At 60.7% G+C, this 25,363-nt stretch overlaps 1 protein-coding gene across 6 annotated transcripts in view; it reads left to right on the top strand.

The window, feature by feature from the left end:
• MAD1L1 (mitotic arrest deficient 1 like 1) overlaps positions 1-25,363 on the top strand; it is a 315,909-nt gene that overhangs the window by 184,599 nt on the left and 105,947 nt on the right. For all 6 annotated transcript variants that reach the window (XM_081791670.1, XM_081791669.1, XM_081791671.1 and 3 more), the window contains one exon: positions 19,664-19,752. In XM_081791670.1, the coding sequence (XP_081647796.1) occupies positions 19,664-19,752 (89 nt within the window). The remainder of the gene's footprint in view (positions 1-19,663; positions 19,753-25,363) is intronic.

The following is a 25,363-nucleotide window of genomic DNA, read 5'->3' as shown; positions in this document are numbered from 1 at the left end:
CTCCGTGCCCGCAGAGCAGTGTCTGTGTCCCGCCGCTGGGGCCCGGCATGACAGAGGGAGGCGTCAGGGCCCGAGACGGCAGGCTCCAGGAGCTGTAGGAGGGGCGGGGGGGAGGGGGGACCCGGCCCTGGAGGCTGCAGGGAGCTCGCCTTCCTGAGCCACCGTCTGAGTCAGTCTCTCGCAGGCGGCTGTGTCCCCAGCCTGACCCGGGCTTGACCTGCTGCACTTGCCTGGCCATCTGCTCTGAGCCGACCGGGATGGTCTGGACCGTTCTGTGCGTGTCCCGGGGCCTGGTCCTGCCCGCCTCCTCTCACTCCCGGCATCTCCCGGTGTTTGCTGCTTCTGCAGCTTTATGCCAGCTGCTGGCCGTGTCCCCTCGGCTGTGTCCTCCTCCTGGCCGTGTCCCTCTGGCCGTGTCCCCGGCCGTGTCCCCCGCCACGTCCCCCTGGCTGTCCTGCTTCCTCGGCAGAGCCATGGAGGAGACAGGCCTTCGCTGCAGGAGGGCAGATCCGCTGGCTGGCCGGTGGTGCTCGGTGGCCGCGTTGTCTTCTCCGTGTCAAAGCGACGTCCTCATCGTCTTTGTGTGTCCAGTGCGTGGCCTGGAGCGAGCACCCCGAGTCTGCGAGCAGGTCGTGAGGTTGATTTGGGTCTGGCGTCTGCAGCCGGGTGGGTCCTGAGTGTCCCGAGCACCGGGGTGATCGTGGTGGTTTATTGACGCACGCTTACGCGGCCTGACGGCCAGCCGGGCGCCGTTCTGACAGCTGTGCAGACGTGAGCTCCCGGAGCCCTGTGGCGTGGCCCCGTTGGCGCCTGGCCTTACGCTTCAGGAGGCAGAGGCCTGGGTTCCGGCGGGTTCCAGCTCCAGTGACTTTGCGGCCACCGCACGCCTCTGCCTGGGCCTCCGGGACTCCTGTCCCTCGTGTCCCTGACCGCGCTGACCCACGTTAGCACAGACTGAAGGGCCGTCGGACGCCCTGGGAGTGGCTGTGTCGGGCCCCCCACCCACGCCGTGGCCAGCGCACCTTGCCGGCGCGTTGCCCGGCAGCTGCCCAGATGCGCTGCTGGGTGCTGGCTCCCGGGGGCGAGCGCCTGGGCCGGCTCGATGGGAGCCGGGGAGTTGGTTTTGGGAGAAGGGCTCGACGAAGCCTCTTTAGAATTTAGTGTCGAGCTGACCTGGGGGGCACAGGGCCACCCCCAAGAGCAGAGTCCCCAACAGGCGCTTCAGGGCCGGAGGGCTCTGGGTGAGTGAGGGATGCGGAGCTGGCCGCCACGCCTCGAGGGCTGCCTGGGGGCAGGGCGGCATGTGGGCGTGGGGCCCTCTGCCCGTGCCACACTGGCTCGTCTGTCCCCCGAGGCCTAGCGTGTGGGCGTCCAGAGTCCAGCCCCGGGTCCCCTCCTCCCCACGGTGCTGCTCCACACTGGGCCCCGGTAGGGGCCAGCTCGAGGCTGTCCGCCCTTGGCCGCCGCAGTCCTGTCCTCGGATGAGGCTCCTGAGGGAGAGAAGGGGTCACGCACCCCGCGCTGGACAACTTTAAACACGTCTGTGTCCCGACACCGTATTTGTCAGGTCCCGCGAGTATCTGAGTCCCGCTTCTGGGCGCCCTTCTGACTCTCCGCACGCGTCTTCCACTTAGGCCCCCGCATGCGGCTTCCTTTGCCTTCCCGTCGCCCTGTGCCGCTCCCGCCCCCTGGAATGTGTTTTCTGTCCCGCAGGGCCGAGCCCTCCCTCAGCTCGAGTTAAACGTCCTCTGCTTCCCCTTCATAGAGACACGTCACGTTCCCATTCCACGTTCACTTGTGGGCCTGTGGCCGTCACCATGGCTGTCATCCTTGTTGTGGGCCCGTTTTCGGTCACGCCCCAGCCACTGAACTCCGAGCGCTCCCGTGTGCCGGGCTGTGCTCGCGGCTGTACCCGGATCATCCCTCTTAGCCCTCACGGCAGACCCTGGTGCCGGGGTCGTCTCCATGACTCAGATGAGGGGACAGGTGCAGTGGCGGCCGGGCCGCAGTCCTGTGGGCACCGTGAGGCCTGCTCGCGCCAGCCGGCCTGCATGGACGCCGCGGTGCCACGGGGCCGGGCCCTGGACTTAGTTGTAAAGGATTTGCCGAGTGACGGGATGTGGACGTGGGGGGAGGCAGCTTGCGCCCCGCCCGCCCCCTCTCCCCGAGCGGGGGCCCCTCTCCCCGAGCGGGGCCCGGTCTTTTTGGTTCCTCCAGCTTGCAAAGACCTAACGAGGTTGGTGATTTATCACCTCACGGGGATCCGTCTGTGTTTTGGGGACAGGGGTCCGAGAAGATGGTCTCCTAGCCTAGGAAATAAATGTCTGCTTCTGTTATTTCTGGCTCTTAATCGGATCGTTCCCAAAAGGAAAAGGAAACTCCCCAGTGCAGAGGGAACGCTTCAGCCCGTTCCTGTCTGGACCACGGAGACATGCTGTCAAAGTCCCCAGAGCCCCAGCCTGTGGAAGGGCTGACCCTTCGGTTATTTCCCTCGTCAGTGTTGTCTTAGATACCCTCGTGTCTTCTGTCCCGCGTGAGGGTGGAGGTCGCGGGTCGGGCCTCCCGGCAGAGTCCTCTGCCCGGCGCTGCTGACGCTCTGTGCCGCCGACTTCCGGTTCACAGCCTCTGGCCTCCCGGCCTTCTCTTGAGTTTGGTTTATCGTTTCCATCACTCGCACGTTGCTGTTCGCCCAGCTGGCGGCCCAGGTTCACCACGAGGCCCACCGGGCCCCTTGCGGGGTCAGGGACGCCGGAGAAGGCCGGCGCTCCCCCAGAGGAAAGGGAAGGCCCCGCAGCCCCAGCCCACAAAGCTGAGGCACGGTGAGGGTCTCTCACAGCCACACGTGGAAATTGGTTGTTTATCTTTAAAAGCCACGCGGCCCCTTCCAGCGGGGGCGTCCTCCGCGACAGACCTTCTCACGCTTGGCCCGGTTCTAAGTAAGACGTTTTTGTATCGTTTGAACGTCTCGAGCCTCGGCAGTGGCCTTCTGTGGCTCAGGTCCTTCTCAGCTGGCAGTTCCTGTCGTGTCCGCATTGAGCGATTTCGCTCCTGACCGTATCAGTGAGTCTGCCGCATCCTCACTAGCTGCTGTGGTTCCTCTCCGAGCATTGGCCGCACGCCTTGCAGGTGTGTTCCTGGGGAGCCGGGCAGACGTGGTCCTGCCCTTGGCACCCACCGTCCTTTGCGGAGGCTCGGGCAGCCAGGGCTCTGTGACAGCCAGGGTCTGGCCAGTGCTTCCTTCACCGTGGAGGGGCCCCCGGGTCCACGGCCCACGGGGGAAGCTCGCACGACGGCCACGGCGGCCCTGCTCCTCTGGAGCCAGACTTGTCTTGTGCCTTCCCGACTGGGGAGTGTGGGAACTCGGGAGTCCTGGGGCCCACGGTAAGCCCCACCTGGAAGAGCGGCCTCAGTGGAAGGCGTTCTGTAGCAAAGCCTTTTCCTCTTCAACATCGCCGAGGTCGCCCGTGGCGACGTCGAGGGGTCCAGAGCCCGCAGAACCGTGGCCACGTGTCTGCTACGTGCACGCGTTTTCTGGAGGGGGTTTGCCCTCATGGGATTTTCCTGGACTTTCTAACACCCCCACCCCCCATCTCAACGGCTGCTCTCCCGGAGGAGGCGGCCTCACAGCCTCAGCCAGCCCCTAGACCCACGGAAGCACGTGGACACCTCCCACGTGTTCCCAGGATGGGCTGCCCACCGTGTGCGGCTGGGTCTGGGGTGGCAGAGGCCATGCTGGGCTGCTGGCGCCCCTCTGCACCCACGTGGTGCACGTTGCCCAGACTGCCTCCAGACCCGGGTGACTTTCAGCTTTCTTTCGGGTTTTTTCCTGCTAACACCCTGGATTTCTCCAGGTCTGCCTCTTGGGCCTTCCTGCCTCCGCTCACCACGAGCCTGTCACCTGCTGCCAGGCCGCCTGGCTGGTCTCTCCCACCCCAGGACGCTCCCACAGCCTGTTCCCTGGGTGGGTGGGCTGCAGGGGTCCCTAGAATCTTCTTAGCAAACGTGCTGGCGTAGGGAATGGCGCTGTAGCGTGAAGTCCTGCTTGCACACGCCTTCCGGTGGGGCTTCTTTTCTCTGGGGTGCAGGCGTGTCCCAGCTCGGGTGACCAGCTGTACTTGCCAGGAAGTTCCCCGGGAGAGCCACCGGTGGCTGCCGTGGCCTGCCTGGCCTGTCAGGTCAGGTGCGTCCCTCCAGACGGAACGGAACGTAACCAGGGCAGTCTGTTTCGGCCCCTCCCGCGCCTCCCCAAGAAGCAGCAGCCACTACAGGGACCTTCCTGGATGTGTGATGGGCCCAGAACCGAGCAGAAAGGTGGCCTTTGACCAGGATTCCCACTCTGACCTCAGTGTCGTCTCTTCTCTGGGACACCTGAGGTACCCGCCCAGACTGAGCTCTGGGGAGAGTCCCTGGGATGCACTGGGCCTTGGTCCCGTCAGTACCACCTGTGGTCCGTGGCCCAGGCGGACCCTCCCGTGCCCCGACCTGGGGGTGCACGCATCCTTCCTCTGGCGCCCCACGGTGCCAGGTTCACTGGGATCGTGTCAAGGGGGGCACACTTCTCTGCTCTTCCTGCTGGCTAGTGCTTTGTGGAACTGGGTAAGGCCCTGGGATCAAACTGTGTCTTCCCAAATGAAACTGAAATGCGTGGCCTCTATTTAAAGGTTATGCTGCGCTAGTGAGCCGGCCGTGAGTGCCATTAGCATTAAAGTTTCATGAGTCTTTGGAGCTGTGAGTGAGTGTGGCAAGCCAGGCCTGCTCTCCAAGAGGGAGGGACCTTGTCACCAGAGGAGACAGGCAGGTCGGAGGCTGGTCTGCTGAGCCTGGCGCTTGGGCAGGTCCGCCAGGGAGCCACGTGTCCTGTTCTCTGCTCTCGTCTGTTTCTGTTCAGGGCAGCGATCCCTCTGAGAGTTCTACCTGTCGGTGTTCGTCGGTCCCCCCCCCCCGCCCCATAGGTCTCATGCTCGGAGGTGAGTTCTGTGCCCGACACCACACTCTGGTCCTCAGAGATCAACAACATTGATGAGTCTCAGCCAGACTAACCAGCAGGAAGGGAGGGAAGGTGCAGGTGACCAACATCAGGAACGAGAGAGGAGACGTAACGCTTGTTGTTTTCCTGGTGGGTGTGAGGTGCGTCTCATTGTCGTTTGGGTTTGCATCTGCCTAATGGCTAGTGACGTGGAGCTGTTCCTCCCACGCTTGTTGGCCATTTGTGTATTTTCTTCGGAAAAATGCCTGTTCAGATCCTTTACCCATTTTCAAACTGGGTCGTCTGGCTTTTTGTTGAGCAATACGAGTTCTGCGCGGTTCGTCTTACGTCGTGTATACGGGGTTCTCATCGGGTCATTTGTCAATTGTCTTCTGACTCTCGAGCGTGTCCTTGGGTGCACACAGGGTTTGGATTTTATCCGTTTTGTCTATTTTTTTCTTTTGTCATTGATGCTCTCGGTCATGCCTAAGAAACTGTTGCCACATTCAGGGTCGCAAAGATTTACCCCTGTGTTTCCTTCTAAGGGTTCTGTAGTTTTAGTTCTTTAACTGAGGTTTTAATCATCTTGAGTTGGATTTTTGAAGATGGTGTGAGGTTGGGGTCTGCCTTCATTGTTTTGTGCGTGGACATCCGGTGGTCCCAGGACTGTTCTCTCCCTCACCGAAAGAGAGATGCTTGGGTTTCCTTCTGGATTCCGGCTCGGTTCTCTTGACTTACAGGCCTGTCCTTTCTCAGTACCACACTGTTTTGGTTCCTGTCACTTGTGGTAAGGTTTGAAACTGGTAAATGTGCATTTTCCAGCGTTGTTCTTCTTTTTTCAGAATTAACTTGGCTGTTGGGATCTTTTGTAATCTCATATAATTTTTACTATCAGCTTCCCAATTCCTGCAAAAAAAGACAGGATTTTAACAGGGATTGCGTTGAATCTGTGGATCACTTTGAGGAGAATTGCCGTCTTAACAACATTGAATTTTCCAGCCCATGAACACAGACTGTCTTTCTATTTATTTATGTTTGCTGGGATCTCCATTAGCAGTGTTTATGGTTTTCAGCTTGCACGTCTTTCTTCCTTGGTTAAACTTATTCATAAGTTTTTATTCTCTTTGATGCTGTTGTGAATAGGATTGCTTTCTTAACGTTTTTGTTGATTGTTCGCTGCTAGCGTGCAGATACACTGCTGGTGTTTGTGCGTTGGTCCTGTTTCCTGCCACTTTGCCGAATTCTTTGAACTCCAGCAGTTTTTGTCAGTTCCGTAGCGTTTGCAATTTATGAGATCTTGGTCATCTGTGAATAGAGATAGCTTTACTTTTTCCTTTTCGATTTGATGCCTTTTGTTTCTTGTTGTTGCCCGACTGCTCTGGCTGGAGCTCCAGTGCAATGTTGAATAGCAGTGGTGGAAGCGGGCATCCTTGCCTTGTTCCTGATCTTATGGGGAAGCTTCGGTCTTGCATCGTAGCATATGATGTTTGCTGTGGGTGTTAGTGAATGCCCATTGTCAGGTTGGGGAAGTTGCCTTCTACTCCTAGTTTATTATTTTTATAACGAAAGGGCGTTGGATTTTTGCCAACTGGTTTTTTGCCTCAGTTGAGATGATCATGGGGCTTTTCCTTCATTCTGTTAATGCGGTGTGTGCTGCATTCACTGATTTTTCTGTGTTGAACCATTCTTGCATTCCTGGCTTAGAGCCCACTTGGTTGTGGTGTCTGACCCTTTGAGATGCTGCCGGTTGGTTAGCTGCTGTCTTGTTGAGAGCTTCTCGGCCTGTGTTCATAAGGATTATTGGTCTTAGCCTTCTCTGGCTGTGGTATCACGGTTATGTTGGCCTCATAAAATAAGCTGAGAAGCGTTCTGTCCTCTTCAGCTTCTTAGAAGACTTTGGGAATTCTGTGTTAATTACTTTACGTGTTTGGTAGCATTCACCAGTAAAGCCGTCTGTTCCTGGGAATTTCTTTGTTGGGCGATCCTCAGTTACTAATTGAGCCTCCTTACTCATCACAGGCCTGTTCAGATTTTCCATTTCTTCTTGAGTCAGTTTTGGTAGTTTGTGTGTTTCTAGGAGTTTGTCTGAGTCATCTAGTCGTCCTAGGGCTCTCTTACCGTCCTCGCTTCCCAGGGTCGGCGTCTTACCGTCCTCACTTCCCGGGGTCTGTATCTTACCGTCCTTACTTCCTAAGGTCAGTAGCGGGGACTCTGCTCCCCCTTTTGGTCTAGCTAAAGGTGGGCGGTTTCTTTTACTTCCTGTCTCACTGGCATGTTTGTTCCTTTCAGGACTTGAAGGAGGTTTTCCCCACTCGCCTCTGACTCGCCTTGTTTCCATCAGGCCCCTGTCGCCAGCCCCGGGGTCCTCGTGTAACTTGGCTTTTCTGGTGGTCTCGTGATCACCGATCACTGCTTGGAGGAATTTGATGACGACGTGCCTCTGTGTCCTTCTTGTACCTTCCTTTGTTCCTTGTGCTCGGGCTTTCTTGCGTTCTTTAGCTCTGTGGACTTCCCGTCCTCGTCCTTTGGAAAGGCCTCCTTTGGGCCGCGTCCGGTTACCCACATTTCGGGTGCTGGGACTTATCCCATGGCTCACATGTGCTCTTTTCCTTCTGAATCATTCCTGCTGCTGTGTCTCCAAGCTCCCTGGACTAGTCTTCCACTGGAGTGACCCGTGCATTTTTAGCTCAGATGTTGCTGTTTGCAACCCTGAAAAGTTTGCCTATGGTTTCCTTTTCTCTCCTTGTCTATACCTTATATTTAAAAGTATGGAGTTCGGTTATATTGACTGTTTACAGTCATTCTGTGCCGAGTCTAACGCCTGTGTTGGGTGGATGCTGGATGCCTGTGTATTCTTGTGAAGATCCTTCCAGCTTCCTTCGTTCAGGAACGTGGCAAAGGTCCTTAGAAATGGCCCGATCTGCCAGGTGGCACTTTGATGACATTCCAGGCTGACCCAGGGCAGCACTTGTTCTAGGGCTAATTATCTCCAGCTCTGGGTCTTGGCCTCCCACGGTGCTCTGCCTGCTACCCTGGGAGTTAGGCGCTTTGGAGCCCAGCTGGACAGGTAATTCCCTCTTGTCCCTTGCGATGGTTCAGTCCTCGATCTGGGGTCTTTGCTCTCCTGTATACGCCGGTCAGGGTTCTGCCGCGCGCCTGTGGGGGCCCCTGCACGCTCCCTGCAGTGTGGAGTCTGGCTGCCGCGGTCTCCCCGCCCTCCTGGGTCTGCCTCCCCTGCCCGGGCTGTGCCGTGTCCCAGACTCCCTGAAGACGGTGAGCCGGGATGGCCACCGGGCCTGCCTCGTGGTTCCCAGCCTTCCACTTTCCCAGCGGCGGCCCTGGCCGCGGGGTCCCGTGGCCCAGCTGTTCACCCCAGCCTGTTGTGCACCTGGCCTCCTGAGAGCACGGGGCATTTCTTCCAGAAGGTGCCGGGGAGAGTGTTTTTGGTTTAGAGCCTCCCATGACACACGGATGTGCGGGGACACATGCAAGAAACCACAGTTTGTGGTCTGAGGGGTGGCTTCACGCCGGGGCCTTCATCTGATCGTCCGGGGCTGGGGTCGACTTACACTTTGTGCCCAGGCCTGGTCGGGGGGCCTTCCCTGCTGCCGTTGCTGTGGTGATGGGACCTCGATCTCCTGACTGTGGCCCCAGGTCTCATCCTGGCTGCCGGATGCTAAGCAGCCCACGGACCTGGCCCGCAGTCTCTGCCAGGGTGGGGCCGGGGAGCACCCGAGGCAGCCTGGGCGGATTTGCCCTTGGGAGGGCTTGGGACGTGAGTCTTGGTCTCTGGGAACTTGCGTAGGTAGTAGGTTTCTGATCCCTTTTGGGGGGCTGGCGACCTTTGTTGTATTAATCTCCATCTTGGTAAGGGGATTTTCACGTCTCTGTAAATATTCCACTAACACCTACAGGTTCCTCGTACGAGGAGCAGCGGCTTTTAGAAGTGGTGTGGCCTTCTGAGACCGTGTCCTGTCCCGTGTCCTCCTCTCTCCTCCACGCCACAGACCTGCCCGCTTCTCCCCTTCTTCCCACACCTGACTCTGACGGGGTTTGGTGGCCAGTTGCCGGTGTGGATTCGGACCGCGCGGGGTCCACGCGGACGTCCCGTCCGGGGTGGCTCCAGCTTGTGCTTGTCTTCCTGACTTCGGTGAGCGGGATCCCTGACGTTAGGATCTTTGTGGTTGATCTCCCACGTCTCCGTGTCCTCGATGCCTCTGTGACTTCATGCGAGCTGTTCCCGCCACGTGGCGCTCCCCCACCCGGAGCGCTCCCCTCCTCGAACCCGGGTGGACAGGCGGCGCGTGTCTGCGTCCAGCTGCGCCCAGGGTAGTGGTGTGGTTTCTCAGCAGGTGCAACTTCCCACCCGTGTGGACTCGGTTAACGTTCAGGCCCAGAGTCGTCCCACGACCGGCCCACCACGGGGCGGGGGCGGTTAGGGCGCCCCTTCCACCGGAGCCTTCCCTTGGGTCGTCGCTTCTCGGCCGTCTGGGGCTCGGAGGTTGCTGGGGGGTGGGGGTGGTCCCGCGGACACAGGTCCCGGGAGCCACCCCCACCCCGTGCGGGGGCAGGTGCCGCTCCTGCCACGGGGCGTGGGCTTTACGGAGACGGAACACGTAGACACACGGCTGGTTTGTTGACCTTCGGGAGGTTTTGCTCCCCGTCGCGACCTGGTCACCGGTCTGTCACTGGTCTGTCAGCGGCACCCTTGACAGCAGGTGAATTGTACGGCCCCTTCCCCACCCGCGCACTCGGAGACGCCGGCACTCACCGGCAGCCTGGGAATCCGGTAACGGGGAGACGGAGGAACGTAACCCAGAAGAACGCGTCTCACGTCCGCGTGCGCATGCGTGGAGGTGGGCGCGGGGCACGCCGCGGGCTGTGCTGGAGCTCCGGGGCCTCGGCACCACGGCGACACTGGTTCTCACGTGGCGCGCTTGCGCCGTGAACAGAGCGAGGCGTGGCCTTCACACGGAACCCGTAGGACTCGCGCATCTGTGCTTTGTCGGGAGCGAGGGTCCCGGTTCCGGGCGCAGCCGGCCGCTTTGGCTGCTGCCCAGGCTCGGCCGCGTGTTGGAAACTGGCACTTCTGCCCGTTGCCACCGGCCCCTCTCGTGGGCAGGAAGCGCCCCAGCCTGCCGTGCTACCGCACCCCCGGCCGCCATACCCGGCTGGCACCAGTGAGAAGCTGCCCCCGCCGCCCCCCCCCCCCCCCCCCGGCCTCGCTCAGTGCTGGACGCGCTGGGCTGGGCCGCCCCCACCCGGGGACGCAGTCCGGAGAGCTAGCCGCCCTCTCGCTCTGGGGGTGGCGAGCAGCACCCCCGCTCCCGCTCGTGCGGTGGGGAGAGCGGCCGGCCGGCCGTGGGGCTGTCGGGTAGGTGTCCCTCAGGCGGTGCGCCCTTCAGCTCTCGGGCGTCTGTCCCGGCTGGTTTGTCCCCTCGTCAACAGGGAGGGGGCGGGCCAGGTCAGGGGCAGGAGAGCAGCCCGCTGCGGTCTCTAAGCACACGTGCTTAACCACAAGGCGGAGGTACCTGTGTGCGTGCCCGTGGCCCGTGGCCGCCCGTGCACCGTGGCACTGGAGGGTGCTGCCCGCTGGGCCTTTACGCCAGGAATGTTCTGACGCCTGGTTTAGGGGACACTTCAAGCAGGTGTGAGCCCCGCTTCCTGGGCTCGATCCGTGCTGGAGTGGGGGCCTGGCTCCCAGGTGTCTGTAACTGGGCCCCGAGCTCTGCTGGCCTTTGCTGAGGTGCCCTGGCACGGGCACGAGGCCCCGAGGGGGCCCGGTCCCCTGGGCGGTGGGCGGGTGCTTCCCGGGAGCCCAGGCCCCCACAGCCCTGGCTGCGGGCAGACCAGCGGAGACCGCAGGGCAGCACTTCCTGCTGCTGCAGAGACTGCCTTTCCTTTCCTTCCAGCACTTACCCCCGCTGTCTGCCGTCCGCACGTGTCTGCTGGCACGCAGTACTGTGCTGGTGGCGCCTCGAGCGGGCACCCTCCCTGCGGTTTGGGCTCAGGGTCTGCAGCCGGTGAAGAGGCGGAGGGCCCAGCCCCGCCTGAACGCAAGCCAGGACCCCGGAGCGGGACGGTGGCGACACCTCAACGCGCTCAGTAGTTCGGGGGACACGGTTCAGCGCCGCCGGTCCCTGCGAGGGCCCGCAGGTGCTGTGGCGGCCTGGGGGGTGCGGTCTCTCCGGAACTCACTGTTCCCGGGGTGGGAGCCCGAGGGATTGGTAAACGTGCGCTTCGTGCCTCGAGGACGGCGAGGACCTGTGGGTGGGGCGTGTGCGGGCACGTGGGCCACGAGCTGTGGTTTGCTATCGAAAGCAAAGGCCCGACTGGGAAGGCTGCTTCTTGGTGGATGCTGGCCTGGGCTCTGGGCCAATAAACGGATATTTTTAGTGTTTCCTTGCTGTTTGAGTAAGCAGCACACGTCCATGGCGTGAAGCGGAGAAAGGAAAGAAAAGGCGGAACGGTAGAGGTCGGCCAGCCTCCAGCCGGGCCCGCTCCGCCTCCTGGAGAATGTTGGTGTCCCCGGTGCCTTGCGTAAAGACAGGCGGGCTCTGGGGCGCCCGGGTGCCTCAGCCAGTTGAGCGTCCAGCTTCGGCTCGTGTCGTGATCTCACGGCTCGTGGGTTCGAGCCCCGTGTCGGGCTCTGTGCAGACGGCTCAGAGTCTGGACCGTGCTTCGGAGTCTGTGTCTCCCTCTCTCTCTGCCCCTCCCCAGCTCGCACTCTGTCTTTCTCTCTTAAAAATAAAGCATTTAAGACAGGCGGGCTCTGTGCAGGCCGACGTGTTCCTCACGCAGCCTGTGGCTTGAGCGTAGAGGGAACGAAGGCTCTGCCACGTGCTGTCCTTTGCTTCCGGGTGAGTCGTAGGCTATGTCTGTGGGCTGGGGACGGTGGGACCTTCGGTACCCCGGCGCTCAGCGGGCCGCCTCCAGGTCCCCATGCTCTTTGGGCTCCAGGTTTGCTGTGAAAAAGCCAGGAACATTTACCTCCTGGGCCTCAGCGTGCTCGCCCGCAGAACCAGAAGCAGCAGCCTCGGGGCCGTGGACCGAGCGTGGCTGACCCGCGCCCCTCGGTGGCTGCGAGACGGGCACATCGGGCTTCCCCAGGGGCGCCCACCAGTCCCAGGGTGTGAGCACAGCCTGCCGGCGGCCGGGCTCCCTGGGCATTTGAGTCGTCTGGAGCCGGCCCTGCTGCTAATTCTGCCTCTTGATGTGGACGGCGAGCCGAAGGAAGGAACGTAAATGTGTGCGTTGGCTTCAGAGGTCGGAGACGCAGAAGAGCCTCTCTGGGGGAGGCCGGTGTGGCGATGAAGCGTGGCCTGTGCGGAGGGGCTCCCTTGGGCGGTGGCAGGCCCGGGGCCTCGTCCTCATCGTGGGCGCGTGGCTCAGAGCCACGTGCTGCACCTGCAGACACCCCCTCTGGGGCGCCTCCCTTCCGAGCCCCGTGTGCAGGGCGGCTCACGGAACGGCCCTCCGGAACGGCCCTCGGGGTTTTGTCATTTGGCAAATCTCTTAGAAGATACGATCCAGTTAGCTCTGTGTTCCTTTGTCTTAAGCTACAAATGCAGACTCTTCTCAGTGAGGCACGAAATAGGTGTTTGCAGACTGCAGTGTTAACGCATCTCCAATTGCCCCTTCTTCCGGGCCCGGGTCAGAGCAGCGTGGCTTCGCCTGTTGGCTGAAAGACAAAGGATGAACGCTTGTGCCCCCGGGAGAGCCAGGGCCGGGCCTGAGGGTGGGGAAGGGTGGGGCCCTGGGGTGCTGCCGGGATGGGGCTTCGGCTGTGGCGGGCGCTGGGCCCCCGGATGGGCATTTTCCTCTCAGGCGGCCCACTTCCTGCTCAGACCTCCAGAACAGGAGGCATCGCCCCCACTCGACCGATGAGGAGATGGAGGTTGAGCCTGTGTGTGACCCGGCTGGTGCCAGCACCTCTTACCACCCTCCCACGTGAACAGGGCAGAGGGGCCCCGGCGGAGAGGCTGTGGCCTTGGAGCCAGCAGGGCTCACAGGCAGGCGGGGGGTGGAGGGCTGTTCCCCGAGGCGCCCACGGGAGTGCCGTTGACGTTCGTCATCCGGCAACCCCTTTCAGAGCCTGACTGGTTTCCTCTTATTGATACCGACCTGTTTACTTTCTAAAATCGGGTGCTGGTGGGCAAACGCCGGACTGTGTTCTCCTTGGACGGCGTGCTTTCCCGTGTGTTCACCCTGCCTCCGCTCGCCGGCCCGGAGCTGCCGTCCCGGCGGAGGCCTGGCCCGCACGCTGTCCCCAATGCACAGCACTCGGCCATGCATGCCAGGGGAGCGCCAGGCGTGGACTGTCATACTGGCCACCCACACGCTCTTGTGCCCCTGCCTGCGGGCCTGGACCATCCCCGGCGTGCCGCATCTGAGCTGGGAATTGGGTTAAGAGGTGAGCGGAGGTATATGCACCTTCAGGAGTTCCCAGGCCGGCGGGAAAACAGTCACACACGCGAGTCTTAGAATTACATGGTTGAATATGGGCAGGGGCCACCACTCCCGGTTTGGGAGGACTGCTGGAGGGGGCGGCCTCTGAGGTGGGTCTGACGGGGTCCGGGGGGCGGGTGGCGGTGGGGACTGAGCTGCAGACCCCTGTCGTGTGTCTGGGGAGCCGGCCACTGCCCTAGGCTGGGGGCTGGCAGGTGCGGGCGCTCGGAGGGCAGGCTCGGGCAGCTCCGGGGGCCTCGGCATGTGCGGGCTGTAGTGGGCGGGAGGGGGTCGAGTGGGAAGCAGTTATGAGTCAAGCTTACAAGTTAAAAGGGCCTATTTTGCTTTGAACACTATAGCATAAGTCAGCATTTCTTCCTTGCTTCCTGGAAGGTGTCCAAAAGTACCAAGAAGAATGAAAGCCAAAAAAGGCAAACCTAAATTTGGGCCGAACAGAACTGCAGCTAAAAGCCAAGCCCCTTCACGGGAGGGAGCCGGCCCTCAGCAGTGGAAATAGCAGGGGCGTGCGGGGCTGAGCCAAGAAGTGCAGCCGCAGGGAAAGGGCTGGAGAGGCAGCCGCAGGGAGGGGCAGGGCACCTGTTGTCTGCGCCCTGGGACAGGTGCAGCAGGTGCAGCGGCCGTGGCGGAAGGGGCCGGTCAATGCCCACAAGGCTGAGCGTCTGTCTCTGGGACGGAGAGGAAGGGCTTGCGTTTGCTCTCAGGGGAGTGCCCGCGGCTTCCCCCCACTGCAGAGCAAAGTCGGAAGGTGTGTGGAGGGCACACAGAGCCGCCTGGTCAGGATTGTCCTTTCCACAGTGAAAGTCACAGTGAAAGCAAAAGTCACCTTCCTGGTGAGTAATAAAAGCAACGTCATACAATTTTGTAAAACGCAGAAGTTTTGTAGCAACCCGGATGGTAGAAAAAGTTCTCATGGGAAGAATGAACAAGCTGACCTTGAGCAGAGGAAAGTCATCTGTGAACGTTTTGTTGCGGGGCGTCCCCGGTCCCGGAGCCCAGGTTAAACTGGAGCTACAGGGCCTGAGGGCCAGACCTGAACCCATGGGGCCAGAAGACCAAAACGCGCAAGGAGGTCAGGAGACAGGACCGGGCAGATGCCGTGGGTTCCGGTGGCGCACAGTTTACACATTTAATGGAAGTTCTTGGGAAGGGAGAAGACGGGAGAAGACGGGAGGGCGGTGGTGTTCACCCCATCGCGGCTGAAGACTAAAACATTTAAAGTTAACGTCACGCGGCCAAGGCACATTGAGCCGAGGAAAGGTAAACCGTAAGCTGGACGCACGCAACCCGTCGGTTAATCTTCTGCGGGAGGCGGATAGGAACCGTTGGAAACCGAAAAGTGCAGGGGTCGTGTCAAGAGTTCCGAAAGCAACCACGAGAACGAAAAGACGTCTCTAAGTATCAAGAATTTCACACGAAAAAGTAAACGAGATGAATAGGCCACAGATACGTCATCGATGTTCAAAAAGCGAAAATGGGGAGAGATTTGGGAGGAAATTGTCAAGGACGCCAGCAGCAGGAGGATTTGTTTTACTTTGTAATCCCTGGTCTGTCGAGTGGGTCAAGAATAAGCGATAGAAAGATAAAATCTGTTTCATGTAAAGCCCTTAACCCCCCCAAACTAAAGACACTCTTGCTATAAAGTGCTTATAGGAAACATTCACCAAAATTCACCACATATTGATAATACAGAAACCCTTCCTAAGTTCAAATAGATGTAACCAACACACTTACCAGATCACGAGGTGAGGAACTTGAAATGGTGACCTAAACAAACAGACCAAAAAAATAATAGAAACACAAAAAAAACCAGAACCAAAACCTCCGTCTCCAACAATTCTTGGGTCGAAGCAGCAGTGAGATACGGACGTACACGGAATCTAGAAAACACATCTCAGGGCCCGTGGGAAACAGAGCAGAGTTCAGAAGAAAACTCGTGGATTAAATATTTATATTATTGAACAGGAAAGAATGAATATAGACAGATTAAAGACCCAGCTCAAGAACTCAGAAAAGGAAAACAAAATAAACCCTAGTAGAGCACAAAGTAGGAATTTGTAAAGATCAAAGCAGAAGTTAATAAGAAAGTGAAAAATGGCGGAAATAATAAATAAATCCAAACGCTCGTGCTCGGAAATAAAACCAGTAAAACGTATGAATTATTCACAGTTCTGGTAAAAAATTAATAGACACGTCACTACCCAAATGAGGACTAAGAATTATCGTGGAGTTTCTGGCCAGAAGGGGCTTGCAGGGGCCCCCTTCCGGTCTTGCTGGGGTGGCTGGCATCCCACAGGCGTGCCCACACCACGGTCACGGAGCCGGGCATGTGGGGCTCACGCACTTGACCGCGCATGAACTTCACCTCGTTGGTAAAGGGAAATACGGGAAAGGAAAAAACCATCTAAAAAGAATAAATGTAAGTTGAATTATAGCTCAATTTAAATAAACTGAATGAATTGTTTTCTAGGAAAGTACAACCTATCAGTACTGACTCCAGAAGCGATAGAGATAGAAACGTTAAAGAAAACAATTATAAAGTTGTCACAAAATAGCCGCTCCTGCCCTCCCCCAACAAAAAGAGACCGAAATCGTACCGGGCTGAGGCAGTTTGGGGGGAAATTCCGCTAGGCCTTCCGAACACGGACCCGGAGCACGGACAGGGGAAGCTCTTTGGGGGCGAGCGACAACTGTGTCGTGTGGGCGTCACGTGTGCGTGCTGGGGCTCGGGCTGCCGATGCCGCCGTGTGTGCTGGGGCACGCCCGCGGTTTCCCCCTCACCGGCCGGCTGGCTCGGTTTTAGGACATGTGCTCCATAGTTGCCGAAAAGGCATTTGCCAGAAACCCCATGTTCCGTCTTCATAAAATAGGAACATATGGATGATTTCTCAGCGTAACAAAGCGCATCTATTTCAGCCAGAAACTGACACGCCGTAAGTAGGAAGATGCCAGCAGCCGTTCCAGCCAAGCCCCAGACGCGCCCAGGCTTCCCGGCGTGGAGGTGCGAGCCGTCCGGCTGGGAGGGAGGGAGGCCCTGGCTTGCGCAGCTGACGGGATTGCGCGGAGACCGCCTCCTGACCGCACTGAGGGTGGGGAACAAGATTACACAGAGATGTTAAGTCCTGCAAATACAGAAACGAGTCAGACGATACAGGGACACGCACGCACTTAGAACGGCAGCGGCACATCAGGGTAACCAGACGCGATCCCCCAGCACGCCTGCCCGCAGGGAGTGTGCGAGGCTGACCGCGCCCCCGGGGGCCGGGCGGACGATCGTGTCCTCAGCTGCCCTCTTTCCGGTCTGTGCGTTTGCCGTGGTCCCGGTGTTTTCTAAAAAGGTTTTTTTGTTTTGCTTTGATGGTTGAGGAGGGAGGGAGGGAGGGAGGGAGAGAGAAGGCGCCCTGGAATTCTTGTGGTCAGGACGGTGGCTGGAGATCAGAAGCAGACGCGGAAGCGGGTGAGTGACAACGCGGAATCGTACAGCAGCGGGGCTGTCGTGCCTCGGGGTACGTGCTGCGGGCACCTCTGGGCCCTCCCGGGGGCGGTAGGTCAGCCGCGGGAGGAACCGTCTGGGGATCCGCCTGCACGCGGGGAACCAAGAGCTGCCTTGCCTCGGCACTGACTTCACGCCGTCAGGTGGAAGCGGCGAAACCCTCTTCCGTGGGAGACGTGTCAGCAAGAGGTGGGGCGTCCACGTGGCAGAGTTCCATGAAGCCACGAACACGAACGGAGGGGCTCTCGTGGCACTGGTTTGGAAATACCTCCAAAATATGCTAAGTGAGGAAACCGAAGTACAAAACAGCGTGCAGCCCGTCTTCCTGTTTTTGTAACGAGAAATCGATAAGCAAGTAGGGGAAGAGACGGCTCATACTTGCCAGTGGAGGCGTGACTCTCCAGAGCCCCGCCCCCTGGTGGCTCCCGTTGGCCCCCGTTGGCCGTGGGTGGCGCCTGGGTGACCGGGGTGCCTTCCTGAGGCCTCTGGGGTGCGTGCCCATCGTGTCTCCCATCTGAACCTTGGATCTGAAGGCTGCGTGTGGTTCACAGCATCCAGAACAAGGCGCAGCGGGCCTGTGACAGGTCTGGGGCCCGGACGGTGACGTCTCCAGGAAGTGTCCTGTCTTGCGGCTCCAAAGCCCGGCTTTCTCTGTGGGGCGGGCAGGTAGCCACCGTGAGTGTGCACGCCTCCTCTGCCCAAGACATCAGCAGCCCGACACACGCGAGAAAGGAGACCGAGGGATCAGCCCAGGCTGGACTCAGGCCCCTTCTGCGCCTTTCCAGGACAGTCCTCGGGTCCAGAGAAGTCAGCGTGCCCGGTGGCCTGTTTGGCTGTGGCCTGAGGACAGACACACAGGGACCTCCGGTCACTGCGTAAGCATGTGGGTGGCATCGGGTAGGAGCGGCGCGCCTGGCCAGTCAGGGGTGTGTGTGCTCCTGGGGGAGGGGCAGGAGAGGCTTTGGGACACGCCACACGTGGGACACATGGGGGACGCCACTTGTTCACAGGTGTGAGCAGGCCTTGTTCCACGTGCTGGTGCCACCGAGTGGTCGCTTAGTGCCTGATCTGTGCAGGGGGACCTCAGCCCATCGGGCAGTGCCGGGCAGCCGTGTGCGGAGACCCCGACCGTCCTTTCCTCTGGGGACCTCGCCGAGGCCGCTCCAGCTCATGTCTGCTCTCTAATCTGCATTCGGCAGGATTGGGGTCACCCGCTTGTGTGGTGGCGTCACTCGCGACCTCGATGATGAGAATCGGGGCTTCCTACACACCGGGTGCCTCAGGCCTGAGAATTCCTAAATGAGCTGCCTCAGGAGGACCTTTCCAGGAACAACCCGGAGAAGATGTTTTCGAGAAGAGAGCACAGCAGACTGTGCCTTCGAGCTAGGAAGGCAAAAACGTGGAGACACTCTCTGCTCCCCCCGACCCGGCCCCGGGAGCTCTCGGTCGTCCCAGTTCAGGGGCAGACATTTCAGCCACGCGGCCTAGGGGGTAGCGAGGCAGGGCCACAGTCAGTCTCACCCGGGCCACGTCATTCCCAGCCCGCACTGTGGTGGGCGCACCAGGAGGCCTCTCCCTGAAATCACCTGTCCTCTGGGCCTTCGTGGAGAGTCACGTGGGGAGGTCGAGTGGCCTCCCTTTGGGGCATCAGCACAGGCCACCACAGGTAGAGGCCGTGTGGGGGCTGACTGCATGCAGGCCACGCCCTGCCAAGGTGGGGAGACTCCTGTCTGTCCTGCGCCCCCACCCCATCAGCCCCTGCGGCAGCGCTCCCCGACCGTCACCGTCACTGTCCCATTCAGGGGCCCCCGTGGTGGCTCGGAGCTTGAGACACCTGTCCGCTCACACCTTCTTTCTTTCTTCGGCTGACTGCGGTTGTCTCTCAAAGTAACAACGTGTCGGCCTCCGGGGAGGCTGTCCGCCCAACGGCTGGGTCTGGTGTGGCGCCCGCCCCTTGGCGAGCTCCACCTGAGTGGCGAGAGGTGGCGAGTCCGTGTTCTTGTGGTGTGCCCGCCGCCCCCTCGGCCACACCTCCCGGGAGAGCCCCTTGAGAGGTGAAGGCTGCCCTGCACCCTCCCTGGCCCTCCCGGCCCCTCTTAGACAGGCTGGACGGTGAGAAGTCGGGGGCACTCAGCACCCCAGGGTCTGAGGTGGCCAGAAAACCGGCTGAGCACGAATATTCCCAACGTGGAGGCTCGAGAGCCATGTCTGGACCAGAACAGACCGTCCTGGGTGCGCCTGAGGAGCCCGAGGGCAGGCTGGGGGTCGGTTCTGGGGTCCCGCGGCCCCAGCCCACCGCGACCTGCCTCTCTCTCTTGTCACGTGCCTGGTTACCGAGTGCCTGCTCTGGTCCAGGAACCGGGCGCACAGCGGTCGCAGAGGCCGCCGTTGGGTGGCCGGGCGCAGAGCCACGTCTGCCGTGGTAAGCCACGTGGTAAGCCAGGCGGTGCCCCGAGGGACAGCCGGGCGTCGGGAGCTGCGTCCCGGGAAGGAGCGCGTGTCTGTTGTTGTCCCGGAGGCGGGTGCCGACGGGGAGGCTGTGTCTGCGTGGCTGGAGGGCCCGAGGTCCTGCTGCCCCGGGCCACCGGGACATGGGGTGGCCCCGGAGACGGTGGCTCGGCCCCCGGCGCGCCCTCCCCCCCCAGAAGTCGAGGGCCGGATCTAGGTGCGAGGGGCCCGAGGGGGAGGAGGTGGGCCGCAGCACCCCCACTGACCCGCCCGTGCTTTCTCGCTCGCAGCTGGAGGTGGAGGTGAAAATGCTGCAGTGCCAGACCAGCGCCTCCGAGCGGGGCTTCCCGGTCTCCAGGGAGGAGGTGAGCTCGCTCAGGTATGTCAGCATCGTCCTCCCTCCCCTCCCCTCCCCTCCCCTCCCCGCCCCGCCCCACCTCTGCACAGACACTCCCCTGCGTCCAGCACGCTGAGGGGCTCGTCCAGAGCCCAAGAGACGGCCCTGTTTCGGGAGACAGCTACTCACAGGGCACCTCGGCGTGTCTGCCAGGCGGCCTTCAGCCCGTGTGTCCGGCCAGCTCACGACGCGGCCTGTCTTCCTCAGGGTTTCTCCATTCCTCTGGACCCCGTCCCGACACTGAACACCTCCTGGTGCCGAGCGGCGGGCCGGCCTTCCTCTCTCCCTGGACCGGGAGAGCCGTCCAAGGAGGAGGTGTTCAGGGAGACCTACTCCTAGCTCCCCACGGGTCCCCGAGCGGGCCCCACTGTTGCAGTTTGTTACTGGGACGTGGCCTCTGGGCAGGCTGACGCCGTCCCCCCGGCATCCCTTGGTGCACAGGGAGTCCAGGCGTCGGCTCCGGGTCTCTGAGAGCCTGCCGTGGGCACAGGTGCAGCTGGCGGGTCAGAGAGACATGCCTGGGCCCCCGCCAGGGCGCTCGATGGGCATGGACCCTGCTTCGCGCAGGGTAAGGTGGCCGGGCCCTGTCCTCTCCCCAGGGCTAGTCCCTCACCCGCGTGAGGCTGCGTTCAGGCTGTGGGCGTCCCTGCGAGAAGTGTGCCCAGGGCGGCAGCGCCCTCTGGGTCCCAGCTTTCCCCGTCGTTTCCAAAGCTTCTCTTGTGTCAGGACCTTCACCTCAGACCTCGCTGTCGCTGGGACCCACCAAGTTTCCAAGTCCCCAGTTTGTTATTCCCTGACTTGTTCAGGTACGAGTGTGGGTGTCCTGGGCGAGCGTGAGGAGGAAAGGCTGGTGAGCCTGGGCACGTCCGCTCTGACCTCCTGAATTCGCCGTTTAACGGGCATTTGGGGGACTTGCTCCCCAAATCAAGTCCGCGGGGTCAGGCCGTGGGAAGCAGGGCGGACGTGCCACTGGAGCGGGCCGCTGCCGATGCGGGGGGTCCAGGGGCAGGCCAGGTGCGCTGGGGGCCTGCGGGCTTCATGGGGAGGTGGTGCGTGTGAGGACGTGACGTGGGGGGAGAGACCAGCAGGGCCCGGGGGCCAGGCCGGGTGACGTCCCGGTAAGGATGTGGCCTTGTTCCCAAGAGCGGTGGAGGCAGCAAAGCCTGCCGGGCAAAGAAGTGGTCGCATCCGGAGCATAGGAGCCCCCTGGGCTGCCCAGAGCGGGGACCTGGAAGAGGGCTCGGCAAGGGGTCAGCTGAGCGCGTACCGCGGGAGCACCCCCGCGCGGAGAAGCGGAGAGCACGCCCCTGCACCCGGCCTCCAGGCGCAGCCCCAGCCCAGCGAGCAGCACAGCTGTTGGAGTCCGAGGGTGGGCTCGGGGCCCCGGAGAGCGGGTGGGGTCTGCCCGGGTCCTGACGGTGAGTGGGCGAGGTGGGCGGCAGAGGGGCTCAGCCAAGGTCTGGGATGTGGTTGGGCTTTCCCGCGAGAGTGGCCTCCAGGGAGCCCCGCCAAGAGCGGGGGGCGGGGGGGGTGTGCTTGGTGCCGCTCCTGAGGGGCCTGGGCTGCCGCCCCGGGTGCCCCATACTGAGCACCGAGTGCTGGAATCGGAGGAGACGCCGCGTCCGGGCTTTGCCGTAGCGCCCACCCTTCCGCTGCGGCCCGAGCTGCCCTCGGCGCCTCCCCCTAGAGATGCGGGTGTGGCATCTGGGCCCCTGGCTGCCGTCCACACAACAGGGCCAGCCGCGCTCGTGTTTGCGTGGGCTGGCACACTTCAGGTCGATTCCTTTTTATTTGTTTTTAAAACCTGAGTAAAAGGCTTTATCACCGATCTCTTCTCCGTCAAGATCAAAGCTGCCTGTCCCACTGCCTCATTTGGTGAGTGCAGCTGCGGGAGAAGAGACTTCGTGGCTGATTAATAGAAATTGGGTCGGCGGTTGTGTGGACCGCTTGCCCGGACGCACTCGAGGGAGGGCTGTGGCTACGGGAGACCACACGTGACTTGATACGCTCCCCCCTGTGCCCCGTGGCGAGGGCACCTGCCGGGAGCCCCTGACCTGGGCCCTTTTCTTGGGTCCTGCCAGCCCCTCAGCTGCTGGAGCACAGGTGGACCCTGCAGTTCACATCACCATTCACCCCGTGCACCCGACGCCTGTCCTCCTCCAGGCGTCCCCTTCCCGGTAAGCATTCCAGAGTTGTGTCGTGCCTCAGTTTCCCTTGTGTCACGTGCCACCTTTACTTTCCTGGAAAGCCGCGCACACGGGGCCCCTCGAGGCCGCCCTTGGGCTGGGAAAGACTGGAGGGGAGGGCGCCAGCCCCTCTGCCCCAGCTCCTCCCGTGGGCCTCGCTGCCCGCCTCGGGGAGGGTGGGAAGCCCCGGGAGGGCCCTCCCACCTTCGTGACCCGTGCTCCTCCCGCCCCTTCCTGCAGAGCTTCCCTGAGATCCCAGGGAGACGAGTGGGCTGCTCGTGGCCTGCCCTTGGCACCATGCCCCAGTTTGCCCGCCGGCCACGAGCAGCCCGTGGTCCTGAGGGACGGGGACACGTGCTGGCAGATAGGTCTGTTACGTGTGAATCCCACACGCGTTCGCACGTGATAAAGGATGGGAGGTGCAGGCGGTGTGATGAGTGCATACGTGTAGTGTTTGCGCACATGTGTGCCTACGGAACATCGCTCTTTAACCAGCAAACCAGGGGAACCCCGGGGGAGACTTAAGCGGCGGCTTCGGGACCCTTTCAGCGGAGCAGGGCCTGGTTCTGTCTTCCCTGTTGGCACGTAGCCGCTGCAGCAAACCCTGAGCGTTGTCTGGATTGAGTGGCCGGGTGGGCCGTGTCTCTTCCGGCAGCTGCCCCACGACAGCAAGAAGGGCCCTCAGTCCCCACCGGCCGTGTCCGCCGGGCCAGTGGGGACCTACCTTCCTCTCCAGCCCTCCGAGCAGGCCGTGCCGGGTGTGTCAGCAGGGCGAGGGGAGTCGGTCTCTGTGCCCCGCTGGGCAGGGGCACCACCCACGTCTCCCTGCCCCAGAGGGAATCGGAGCCCCACCCCTCGGTATCGGAGAGCCTGGGTGAGATGGCAGGGGGGCTGCTCACCCCCTCCCACTGACCCAGGCTCAGCAGGAAGCCCTCATGCCGACCTGTAGCAGCAGGGTGGTCCTTGCTTCCTTGTCGCTGGTGTCCGCGGAACCCCGTGGGGAGCCCAGGTTGCATCCCACTCGCTGCAGGGCCCACCTCTGCCAGCATCGTGTGAACGGGGCCCACAGGTCTGGGGACTTGCGCCTGCCTCCCGGGCCTGGCACCGCCTCTGCACGGGGCCGCCTGCCAAAAGCAGACTCAGTAGGACGCGGGATGCGGTAGGTAAGCAGTCTGCCCTCCGCAGAGCCAGGCATCACAGCCCCAAGAGGGCGGACAGCCAGCCAGCAGGCAGCAGCGGGTGCCCAGATTATCTGACGAGGATCGCAGAGCAATCAGAAAAGTGCTTCAGCAAACAAGTTACGGATCTTCTTTAAACGAGAAAACCGTAAACCTCAACAAAGAAGGAGAGATTAGTTAAAAAAATGAAAGGGAAGAGGAGCCCAATGGAAATTTCCAGCAAAACCAAAATGAAAAGCTCACGGGCAGACTCAGCAGTGGGTCGGAGACGAGAGTCGTGAGCTCAGAGGCAGACAGACAGACAGACAGGGAAACAGGTTGACGGCCAACGGACGGAGCAGAGCCACTGGGACCAGGGCTCGGAGACAAACATGCATTTAATTGGACCCCCAGAGGGAAGACGAAGGTGGGAGCTGGAAAATTTTCTGAAGGATTTGGTGAAGGGCGTAAACGCACAGATTTAAGAAGCTGGGCGGAACCCCACACAGTGTCAAACCGCAAAGTCACACGGGACACCTGCCAATTACTCTGAAAGTTAAAGGCGGAGTCTCAAAAGCAGCACCGTCCGCAGGGACACTGTCTCATCTGCAGACGTGGACGCCAGGTCAAGTGCACCGGCATTTTTCAGGCTCCGAGAGAAACACGCAGTCAGTCAGGGGAGATACGCTTCAGGAATGAGAAGAAAATCAAGACAAAAGTGAGAAAGTTTGTCCCTAACGGACCTGCCCTTAATGAACCGCGAAGGAAGCTTCTGGATAGAAAGGCACATTAATGGAGGAAGGAGGGGAATTTCCTCTGCCGCCCTCGTGTGTTGGCTGACTCGCCCCGGGTGGCTGGAAACCCACAGGGTCATGCGGTGGTGGTGCTCCCGAGTGCACAGGGACCGGCCCGCATCCACCCCTCACCGCCGGCACGGTCATGCCTCCGGGCCCAGGGACAGATGCGTGTTCGAGTGCCTGCGGCACCCACAAAGACAGTGGTCTGGTTTGCTGAACTCAAAACCACTGTCGGCCAATCGTAAAGGACTCCTAAAACCATCCGAGGAACCTGCCAGAAGGCAAGAAGTAAGAAACGGAGGAACCGTCGGGGAGCAAATAACGCAGCGATAGATTTAAGCCTGAGCAAATCCGTAATTACTTCTAATAGAAATGATCTAGATGCACCAGTCGAGCTGGAGGTTGGCCGGTGGGTGAAAACACAGGACCCGACCACGTTTTGTGGACAAGAGGCTCCCTTCCAGCCCAGCGATCTAGGTGGGTTGAAAGGGAAGGATGGAAGGATGCCACTCGAGCATTGATTTTTTTCAGGTGGGCATGGCCACGTTCATTAACATCAGAAGAACACACTTCAGTGCAAAGAAGGGACATCACATGGACGAAAAGGGACATCATGTGAGGATCAGTGTACCAGGAAGACGTGCTCTCCCCAAACGTGTTTGCACCCAACAGCGGGGCTTAAAGCGTGAAGCGAGGTAGAGAAGGTAGAAGCCGCGGGAGAAACCGACACCCTTGCTCGCGGTCGAGGCCTCCGCACTGCTCCGAAGGCGAGACTGCCGGAAGGAACGGCGCGAAGTCATGGAGGAACTCAACGTCACCGCCAACCACAGGGTCCCGGGGAGCGGGACCCTCCTTTCAAGGGCGCTGGGCATTCACCAAGACAGACCGCGCCCGGGGTCGTGACCAGACTCGGAAGAATCAGGTACGGAGTCCGCTCTCTGACCACAACAGACTCAAACTAGGAGTGAAGGGAAGACAGTAGGACAGTCTCTTCCCGCTTGCACGTTAAGTAGCACACTTCCAGATGGCCCGCGTGTGAGAAAGGAAGTTTGGAAGGAGGAGTAAACACAAGCCAGCGGTCCCACTGGTCACGGAGAGGCGCGTACGGGAATCCACGAGACAGGGCTCCCTCAGTACCGTGGAAGTGGATAGCGCTCAGAGGGACGAGGTCTTTAGTATCTATTTCAACTTGAGGACCTGGGGAAAGGAAGAGCAGGATAAGCCCCAAAGGAGCAGAAACAGGGAAATAATAAGTAGCAGAAAGTAATGAAATTGAAGGGAGAAAAACAGCAGAGAAAATTATTGAAACAAAGCGTCCTTTGAAAAACAGGAATAACATTAATAAGCTCCTAGCAAAACAGACCGACGTGGAAAGAGAAGGTAGTCATCCAGATGAGGAACGAGCTGAGGCGTGGCTAGATCCCGTAGCCACCTGAGGGGTATGATGGGAGTT

The sequence above is a fragment of the Panthera onca genome, chromosome E3 (assembly GCF_046562875.1).
Source record: "Panthera onca isolate mPanOnc1 chromosome E3, mPanOnc1 haplotype 2, whole genome shotgun sequence".
Lineage (NCBI taxonomy): Eukaryota > Metazoa > Chordata > Mammalia > Carnivora > Felidae > Panthera > Panthera onca.
Note: the sequence above shows the minus strand (reverse complement) of the source record. Positions and strands in the feature narration are given on the sequence as shown.